Source organism: Brassica oleracea, chromosome C8, assembly GCF_000695525.1.
Source record: "Brassica oleracea var. oleracea cultivar TO1000 chromosome C8, BOL, whole genome shotgun sequence".
In the NCBI taxonomy this organism is placed as follows: Eukaryota; Viridiplantae; Streptophyta; class Magnoliopsida; order Brassicales; family Brassicaceae; genus Brassica; species Brassica oleracea.
Genome location: NC_027755.1, coordinates 22,194,772 through 22,204,495, shown reverse-complemented (window position 1 = coordinate 22,204,495; position 9,724 = coordinate 22,194,772). Strand labels below are relative to the sequence as shown.

The window sequence follows — 9,724 nt, the reverse complement described above, 5'->3', positions numbered from 1 at the left end:
AGTTAAGTCGTCTGGACGACTTATTTTCAAGTCGTCTAAACAGACGACTTGCGAGGGGTAGAAACGTAAAAAGAATTCCGTTTTTTTGTTTGGTCACAAGGGGATAGTTGTAATTTCAATAGCCTTTTAGGTTACTTTTGCCTTTGACCCAAGTTGGGGTATTGTTTTGGGTTTGACTCCAAGTTTTGAGTCACACTTGGCAATTCTCCCTTATATATAAGTTATATATTATAGTTTATATAAATTGTACAATATTTTTGTTTTTAAATAATTTCATTTAAAGAATTTCATTTTTCATGTATTACTTTGAAAAAAAATGTCATTTAATATTAATTAACAATATCTATATATATTTATCAACCATCTTTATATACTTTTTTTTAAATGAATGTTAAATTCATTCAAAAAAAAAAAATCTTTTGTACAATGACCGTAACTGTAGCTGAAGTGTTTGCTAAAAAAGATGAAAAATAAGCTCAAGAATCATCTAACTGAAAATCATGTTTCCATGGCCTTTGTGTGTTAGTGCTGCTTGAAACACATATCTGATTAGAAAGAGCCGAGTCTTGTTCCTGGTCTGCTCTGTTAGGAGCCGAATGATCTCTCCCCATTCAGTTGTGTAATCCAAAGATAGGAGCTTATGAGTAGGCTCTTCCAAACTTCCTCCGAGAATTTACAATTGAAAAACAGATGGTTTCGTGTTTCAGTGAGGTCAGGACAGAGACTGCAGACTGTTGAAACGCCCGTGTGCCATAGGGAAATTCTATCTCCTGTGGGTAATCTGTTCAAAAGCGCAACCCAAGCTGTGAAAGAGTATCGAGGGGTATTGTAGGGGAACCAAATCCCGCGATACCGGTCAACCTTTGTGCGTGCTGGCCGAATTAGCTTCTATGTATTCTTGGAGCTAAACTCTGTTTTATATGTATCATCCCCTGTTTTTCAAAGTCTCACATCCTCACTCTGAGTTAAACCTCTCGTGCGAACAGACAAAATCTCTTCTTCAATTACGTTAAACACGTTTTCCCTATGCCTTCGTCTACAGTGGGACAACACTACCTTCTCCACTGTGTCATTCAGTCTGATTCCCATATCAATTGTTCCACGACCATGGGTTTTGTCTATTAGTCTGCCATGAGAAGACCAAGTAGCGAACCAGAAGTAAGTAGAACGACCATTGTTAACATTTATTCTCGTAAGAGTAGCTTCCTTGTCTCTGTACTTTAAAAAAAATTTCCACATCCAAGACCCGAGAGAGCTTCTTTCCTTGACTGACCAGAAAGAGTTCTTGCGTATCAGATATCTGTTTATCCACTTGACCCATAATGATGAAGGAAATGAGATGATTCGCCATACTAATTTTAAACACGCAACATCATTGGCTTCCTTGATTGACCGCAGACCCAAGCCTCCCTCCTCCTTGGGTTTACAGCAATCCTTCCATGAAACCTTTGCTTTGTGTGTATTTAACTCTGGGCCAGACCATAAAAACTCGGAAGTTAAAATATTATTTTTCTTTATGCTTCTTTCACTATCGACCAAATTGTAGTAAAATGATTTGTTTTAATAATTTTTTTTTTTTTTTTTAACTATTATCTGTTTAGAAACTGTAATATGAAACCATTGATTTGACATCACGACTATCTAAGATTCATAACATGAAAACAAAAAAAAAATAGTAATTTTTGATTATCACATGAAAAAAACCAAAAACATCAAACATTTTAACCGAACAAACCAAATAAATACTGATTTAAAATGATAGTTATATTTTAAGAGATTAAAAACCAAAAAACAACCTAAAACCAAACTGATATCTAGATTAAATAGATTAATGTCTCCTTATTAAAAAATAACAAAACTAATAATCACATTCCGCGCAAGACGCGGATTATTACCTAGTGTTGTGTAACATCATACCATCTTTTGTTGTCTCAAACACTTAAACAACATCTATAAAGAAACTATACATATTGATTATATTTTATCAGTTTTACAAAATAGTATATGATCTCTTATATACAAAATGTCTAAAACTCCTCTTGAGTATATGACATAAGCTTCTCATACATACAAACACATATACACACTCCCTCTATATATTACAACAATGGCTCAAACTCGTCCTTGGTCATACGTAAAGTCATCATCCATAGTATATGTTACATGATGAGCGCTCTCCGTAGTTATTAGTTTGGTTGCTGCAATCACCAAATATACAGAGACATATTTAGTTTGGTGGATCACTTAGTTAGAGAGTTCCTATGGAAGGTGAGAACACACAGACCTGGTTGTAAGATGCTTGACCAAACATTGAACCTGGAACCCAATTTTGATGATGCTGATAATGATAATGATGATGATCAGTGCCAAACATGGATTGATCATGAGGGTTTTGAAAGCAGCCACCATTATTAGCTGTTGGATTATACATTGATGAAGGATCTTGCTGCTGCTGCTGTTGTTGTTGTTGCAAGTTGTTCAACTCCATTTCAGATTTTATCTTCTTTTCTTGATCTTCGTCCATTCCAAGAGTAGTACCAAATGATGTAGGATATGAAAACTCTTCCCCAATCTGTTGTAAGCCCAAACAACCGTGTCCTTGTTGTTCTAACTGCTCAAACTGCTGTCCTTGGTTGCTACACATCTGATCTTCTTGTTTTACAGACTCAAAAAAGCCGTTTGAGTAAATAGGATTCACACCTTCCATCTCTCTGTTTTCAAATCAGCATAGCATTACTTAAGAGAGCATTCAAAGTAAAAAGTTTGTATATATTGTGAGTTATAGACTCTTACCTATGAGGAAGAAAGCTGGATTCACCAGGTAATATTGTTTCTTGGTTATCGTTATTAGGAAGCCAAGACATCGAGTGAGCTTCTTGCATACTTTTATTACCTTCCATTGCTAACGGCAACTGTATCCCGCTGTGAAACTGCAGTTTAACACTTGTTAAGAATTGTTCTGATGAAGACAGAGATAGGAAAGGAGACGAATGGTTTTAACCTGTGTTGTTGTACAATCTAATGGCAAAAGTTGGTTCTTTGTGTAATGTTCCTGCATAGAAGGAAACCATCTTTGGTTATTTAATTCCATATGAAATTCAGAAATGTGAAATGAAATCATGAATCTTTGGTCTATTTGATTAAGTGAAATAGGAAAATAAAAAATAACAAACCTTGTGAAACTGGATTCTTTCAATAGATTTCCTCAATGATTCTTCCAATAAATTGAGGTGCTCAGTGTTTTCTATTCTATCGATGTTCGTCCAACAACTGAAAGCAGCCACAAGAAATATGAAGATTCATAATATGACTGAAACTAGATTTTTAAGACACTTGAAAACTCAATAAACTAAAGAAGATTCACACCTTAGCCTCCTATGACACTCCATAAGCTGAGCTTGGGAAATGGCTACTTGGTTACTTAGACCCTGTCATGTGGCAAGGTTAACAATTTTTTTAGCAATCTGACTTAGAGAGGTTTAAAAGTATCTAACAAAATCCAAGAACCAATGATGGTCGATACACAACCTCAATAGTTTGATTCCTGCAAGATAGAAAGAAGACAACATTTCAGATATCCCATAGGCTTATAAATGACAAAAGTATGGTTATTAGATTATAAGAATTCATGCTGTTACCTTGCTCCTAAAAACTCGTGTATATTTACATCATGATCAAGTTTCTTAAAAGTCTTCTTCAATGCCTGTAACCGAGCAAAACAAATAAGCTCAAATTTGTGTGTTCAAACAAATCAAACAAAGAGGATGTATAAAGGAGGAAATGCAGTGAGTTTTTTTTTTTATTTACTTCAAGGCTCTCCAATTTCCTGATATGTCAAAAAAACAAGATACTTTTATTTTAGTCTCCTAGCAACAAATTACATCAATCCATTTAAAAAAAAAATCATAATGCTTACCATACCTTTTTGTCCTTTCTTGTGGAGTTAACTGTGAAAACTTAGAAATAACATCTTCAATGCAACTGTAAGAAACCATGTAAAATCAGTTAGTTGCAGGAAAATAGAGTTCCTAAATCCATCTATTAATACTATTTCTTATTATCCAACCACCACATTCTATCTGAATCCATATAAACAACTTTATGAGTTCCTAAACCAAAATCTGTAAAAGAAACCTATATTGAGAATTTTTTTTTTTTTTTGACAAATCCTATATTGAGAACGAATGTTTTTTTGACACTTTTCTTACCTGTGTTCTCCATGGAAAACGGTAGGCTTTCCGGTAGGAGAAAACATAAGAAGGACAATATCAATGTCACACAAAATGGATAACTCTTTAGCTTTCTTCAAAATCCCACTTTTTCTCTTTGAGTATGTAACTTGCCTGTTGCCTGTGCTCTCAAGCCGTTTAATCTTCAACTTAACCCTACCCATCCTGTTAAAAAAACTTAACTGCATCAAAACCACATGAACAGAAAAAAACACAAAAGGATGAGTTTTTATTTCGAATAGTACTCACTTTGTTCTCTATGCAGGTGACTCAACGCTTCAAAAAAAAAAAACTTTATCGTTTAATGAGTTATTTAGCAAATGATCAAGCAGAAGAAAGAAAACATCCAAAGCTTTGAATATGGAGACGTCTAAACTTGGACATAGAGTCTCTCTCTCTCTAGAGAACAAAATTCACTGTAACGGAAGATTTAAAAAGGTTATTTTGCAGCAGAGACAGAGAAAAAAAATGAGCTCTGGAGGACGAATGTAAAAAAAAAAAAGCACTAAAAGAGATTGTCCCAAGAAAGAAGAAGAAGGAAAAAAGTTGAATAAGAGAAAAAGGAAGTTTAATGGTGGAACAGAGAGAAAGCTCACAAAAGCAGACGAAGGGAGAAGCTTGGATTTCGCGGGAAACTTAAACGTCCACCAACAGAATTGTGTGCTCTCTGTAGAGAGAGAGAGAGAACCGGTTTTGTTTAATCAAATTGCTTTCCAAAGTAGACATAAACCGGCATTGCCTCAAATCAGTTAAATTTCATGCTAGTTGGGCCACAGTATGTCAAAGCCCATTAGTACCTTCAAACTTGTCTCTGCCCTAATTTTAACACCGCCTCTGTTCTTGTATATAATATTCTTCTCTAGACCACAAGTTTTGTACAATGTTTTGTCTTGAGGCTCGAGGTTTCCGAAAGATTCGATCTTACTATGGTCTCGTTGTTTTTTCTGCTGTCTTTGATTGTTCTTGATGCCTGTGATGGTGTTAAATATACTTTGAGAGATTAATCTCTGGGAAAAAAGTAATCAAATCTGAGGCTACCACATCTAGCTAATATCTCTTTTCTTGATTATGTATAGCTTTTGCTCTTGAGCTTGAATTGTTTTTGAAGTTCCTTTGTGTAACTTGTGTTCTGATTTGGTTTCCTTTGGGGGGTTTTCATGGATTAGTTCAAGTGACGATGAAAAGACAGGGACATCAGAATCTCCTTTTGTTAGGAGATGAGAATGATGATTAATGTCTAAATGGGAATCTCTCTGATGCACATGTTATAAATTATATCCAGGAGTTTTCAATATTGACCTAGTCTTTTTTTTTTTATTAATTCAGTATCAAGATGTTGAGTATGTTACAGTTCTTTTGGCTTCACTAGAGATGTTTTGCTTTTTTCTCTAGAGTTCTTGATTGATTATTGCAAGTGACGATGAAAAGACAGGGACATCAGAGATTCTCCGGTTAGGAAAATTGAGAATGATGATTAATGTCTAAATGGGAATCTCTCTGATGCACATGTTACGTAATATCCTAGATTTTTCAGTTTTTACCTAGTATTTTTTAATTACTTATCAAGATGATAAGTATGTTACAGTTCTTTTGACTCCATTGGATGTTAATGTCTGTTTTAGTAGAGGTTTTAATTGATTGGTGCAAGTGACGATGAAAAGACAGGGACATCAGAGATTCTCCGAAATGATGACTAATGTCTAAATGGGAATCTCTCTGATGCACTTAACTTATAATCTTTAAATTGTTTTTCCTTTGCATTTTCAGTTTCAAGTGATCAATATTGTTTGTTTGGTTGTTGCTTTTGCCAATGATATAATTTTACAATTGCACGTACAATCAGATTTTCAGTGATGTCTGAAAGAAACTGTAAATTGTTTATAATTTGTCTATAAACTTAGTTTCTGCTTATTTGCATTTAAAGTTTGGTCCGTTCAAACCCTTCGATCCATAGAGTTGATTTGGTGGTTGAGCTATTCTTACAGGAAGAGTCACTTCTTCCAACACAAGAAGCTGAGATCTACCTAACAAAAAGATTCTGAAGATCTACATGGTAGATCGAGTTTGTACATATGAGATAATGATATTAATCCAAGGCCTTATACTTCATAGTGAATTGTGGTCATGGAATACTCGTTGCAAAATATTGGGCGATTGATTCTTTTAAATGTAATAGAGTACGATATCAATAAAACAGTTTTTACCGCACATAAAATAAATTGAACCTCTATCTATCAACAAACTTTAACACTATAAACATTAACCAAGTAAACCCTATCAGGACAAACATGTTCGAGACAAGAACATCATTAACAAAGAGAATCAAGACTCTCCGTCCTACTTCGAACAATCCGATTAAAAACTTCTCTAACTTTCCTCTCAAACGGATCCAACCCCTTCTTCAAAACCTCATGAACCTCCACAAACTCCTCAACTCTCTCTTTCACCTCAACCTCCTTCTCCTCACTCAACGGAAAACGAATCGAATCAACCAACTCACTCATAACCCTCGAACTCTTCTCAATCCGATCAATCTCCATAAGCAACCCACAACAATTCTTCCTATCCCTCCTCTTCGATTCCTCCACAATCCTATCGTGCAACGACATAACCGGAACCGCCCACTGGTAATGCCTCGGCACAGAGAAGTTCACTTGCAACCCACGGTCCTGACACGGAATCGCAGCCACCAAAACCCACATCACAAACAACAAAACCGACGCCATCGTATAAACCGGTACAGCTAAACCGTTACTCGCCGCGACGTCGTTTTGCCGAGGCGCGGTTAAATTATTCGCCAACGCTTGTAACTGCTTGGAAGCTGACCACGATCTCGAGACGCTCCACGAGAGAGATCTCGAGACAATCGAACGGTTGTGATTGTCTTTAGTTCTCCCGAACGAACGGTTGCGATGAGACGCGTTCGAGGACTGATCTTTCTCGTCGAGCATTCCGATCGCTAAATCGACCAGAGCCTTCTTAGCTCGCCGGAGCTGACCTTCTCCGATAAGACGGCGACTGTGTAAAGCCGAGATAACGATGTCGGAGAGTTTCCGCCACTGGCGGATCCGCTCGATTCCGTAGCGGATCGCGTTGCAGACGTCGAGGGCTTTGACGGTCCGTTCGAAGTAATCGGAGAGGAGACGGTCCGTCGGAGGTTTGGAGATGATCAGCGAGCGGTGGTTGAAGACGATGGCTCGGAACTCGTCTTGGCAGCTGAGGAAGGAGTCGAGGAGCTTTCCGATCCATGAGAGGGAGAGAATCTCACCGGAGGAGGCGTTGAGGTCGTTGAACTTCTCGGCGACTTGTCTTTGGAAAGAGTCGAGCTCAGCTTCCATGTTGGTTGGTTCTTGGTGGTGGGTTGAGTCGGCTTGGTCTCGCCGTGAAGTTAGTAACGACCTCCCGAATGATCCCTTGAAAGCCAGTTGCTGGCATTCTCAGTGGAGATGCCAAGTTCAAACTGTTTTAACCGAAAAAGTTAGGTTGGTTCTTTTTCGTTGAGAGAGTGATGATGATTGGTGAATGCTAGGAGAGATGAGTTTATAAAGCGATAATAATGACCGCGTATTTTAATATTTGCTTTATAAATAACACTTCAATACTATAGTACATTATATTATCATTTTACCCTTTTTTTTGTTTTTGTTTGCTGCCTGTGAGTCTATTGTTTTAATGTTTTTCATCATTATAAAACAAGTATCAAAAGAAACGTCTGACGAAAAGCTAAACTTGATTTGTTGTGTTCTCACTGCTTTAGATTATCTTTTTTTTCTTTCTCTTTTTGTTTTCTCGTCACAGAACACGCAGTGTACACGTCTAGGAGTAATAAAATAATCCATCTAAATGATACAAGATCTGCAATGGGGGTAGTTTAAAATCCCAGTTACGGGGCTGTTATATTTGAGGTCGAGAATGAGACACTAGTGGGAGCCACGTGGATATCTTCTAAAAGATGGGGGCTGTGACGGGAGACTAGGTCAATGCAATGCACTGCACATGTGGAAGAAAAACAGCCAAGTCTTCGTTGGCGCGTAATGAAGAAGAGAGACCAAAAGGACTCGGTCCTGTTGATTCGTTCTCTTCTTTCTTCTTTCCCGAAAGCTACTTGGTATTAAAAACTCTAAAACAATTCTCTGTTTTTTTGGGGTAGATTTTCGGATATAGTTCGTACCAGATCTAATATATAACATATTTGTAACACCCGTCTCGTCCTCTCTCGGAAACTGTGTGTTACTAACCGAAAAATAACAAATTAAACCGATTTATAAAACCGAATAAAATGTCAAACCTTTTAATCAAATAATTTCCAAATAAAACAAGTTTATAATTTAAAACCAAATACATTAAATCGAGAAATTAATTAAAACCGAAATAAAATACAACGATCCCAAGACACAAATCCGTCCACATATTCAACTACTCGTCATGTTCACCTGCAAGGGAAATAAAGAGGGGTGAGTAACAAGAGAGTTACTCCGTAAGGTATGGGATGCTAAACAGCAAACCACTGATTCAGTACATAGCACTACGACCATGTAGGCATAGCTCTAGCATGAAACAACCACAGTGTCTAATACACCACATAAAACATCCAGTGCGCTGATAGTACATGCTACTCTATGCACCCCGCATTTCCTCATAAGGATATATGTATATCTCCAGACGTACAGTAGTCCATCTTTGTACTCCCAGAATCTGCGCGTCGGCGACTGATACAAACGTCTTTGTACCTCCACAATCTCATTGCTTGTTGGCGGCTTACACAAACGTCTTTGTGCACCCGTAATCATACTGCTCGTTGGCGGTTTACACAAACGTCTTTGTGCATCCGCAATCACACTGCTCGTCGGCGGCTTACACAACCGTCTATGTGCAGCCGAGATCACAACAAGAACAAGGAGCTTCATTATTAAATTCGTAGTTAGAAATGATTACTTACACATAGCCAAATAATTTGTATTTTTCTACTGAACTTTCGTATTGTATGTAAAGAGGAAAGAAGGCTTAAGATTACTGAGGCCCATTATAAAAATTCCCATGTATCAGTAGAACCCAAGTTTTTTTTTTTTTTTTTTTAACTTGTCTTTCAAAAACCCAAGTTGAACCAAGAGAGATAAGACTTTCAATAAAATGCAGCCCAAAGAGGCCCAGAAGCTTAAGACAAACAAACCTTCATATTCCTTCCTCCTCAAGTGTTCCATTTAGCAAATCATTACATCATTTATATAAGGAAAAAAAATGTTTAAGAAATCTGCTTAGGCTACAATACAAGAGATAACGAGTAACGGTAATTGCCTTAAATTGGTAAGATATATCCACATAACCAAACCATCCACGTTTGTATACATCCCATGTATTATCAGTTACATCCCATCTGCGCAAGTTAGCAATGACAGGTTCGTCCAGTCAGAAATCAAACTTGCCGGTTCGGTCTTTTCCCCTCGCGGATAATCAACTCTCTATATGCGCAAAACAGCAATGCCAGAACACGTTCA

General features: G+C 37.1%; 2 protein-coding genes across 2 annotated transcripts; both read right to left on the bottom strand.

Annotated features, from left to right (window-relative positions):
• Nucleotides 1–2,039: 2,039 nt before the first annotated feature.
• LOC106311070 (MADS-box protein SOC1) lies at nt 2,040–4,726 on the bottom strand. The gene is made up of 12 exons (XM_013748297.1): nt 4,479–4,726; nt 4,209–4,394; nt 3,922–3,981; nt 3,808–3,826; nt 3,639–3,703; nt 3,529–3,544; nt 3,367–3,428; nt 3,174–3,270; nt 3,002–3,052; nt 2,794–2,930; nt 2,285–2,711; nt 2,040–2,198 (listed from the first exon to the last, which is right to left on the bottom strand). The coding sequence occupies exons 2-12, from the start codon at nt 4,391–4,393 to the stop codon at nt 2,187–2,189; spliced, it is 1,131 nt and encodes a 376-aa protein (XP_013603751.1). The 5' UTR covers nt 4,394; nt 4,479–4,726; the 3' UTR covers nt 2,040–2,186.
• A 1,649-nt stretch (nt 4,727–6,375) lies between these two features.
• On the bottom strand, nt 6,376–7,781 carry LOC106307951. Its single transcript, XM_013745050.1, has one exon. The coding sequence runs from the start codon at nt 7,565–7,567 to the stop codon at nt 6,539–6,541; it is 1,029 nt and encodes a 342-aa protein (XP_013600504.1). The 5' UTR covers nt 7,568–7,781; the 3' UTR covers nt 6,376–6,538.
• Between the last annotated feature and the right edge of the window lie 1,943 nt (nt 7,782–9,724).

Coding starts and splice junctions, on each gene's coding strand:
- LOC106311070 (XM_013748297.1), bottom strand. CDS start 4,393: ATGGGTAGGGTTAAGTTGAAGATTAAACGGCTTGAGAGCACAGGCAAC. Junction 3,053..3,173: donor AAAGAATCCAGTTTCACAAG/GTTTGTTATTTT, acceptor CCTTCTATGCAG/GAACATTACACAAAGAACCA. Junction 2,712..2,793: donor TCCAGCTTTCTTCCTCATAG/GTAAGAGTCTAT, acceptor ATTTGAAAACAG/AGAGATGGAAGGTGTGAATC.
- LOC106307951 (XM_013745050.1), bottom strand. CDS start 7,567: ATGGAAGCTGAGCTCGACTCTTTCCAAAGACAAGTCGCCGAGAAGTTC.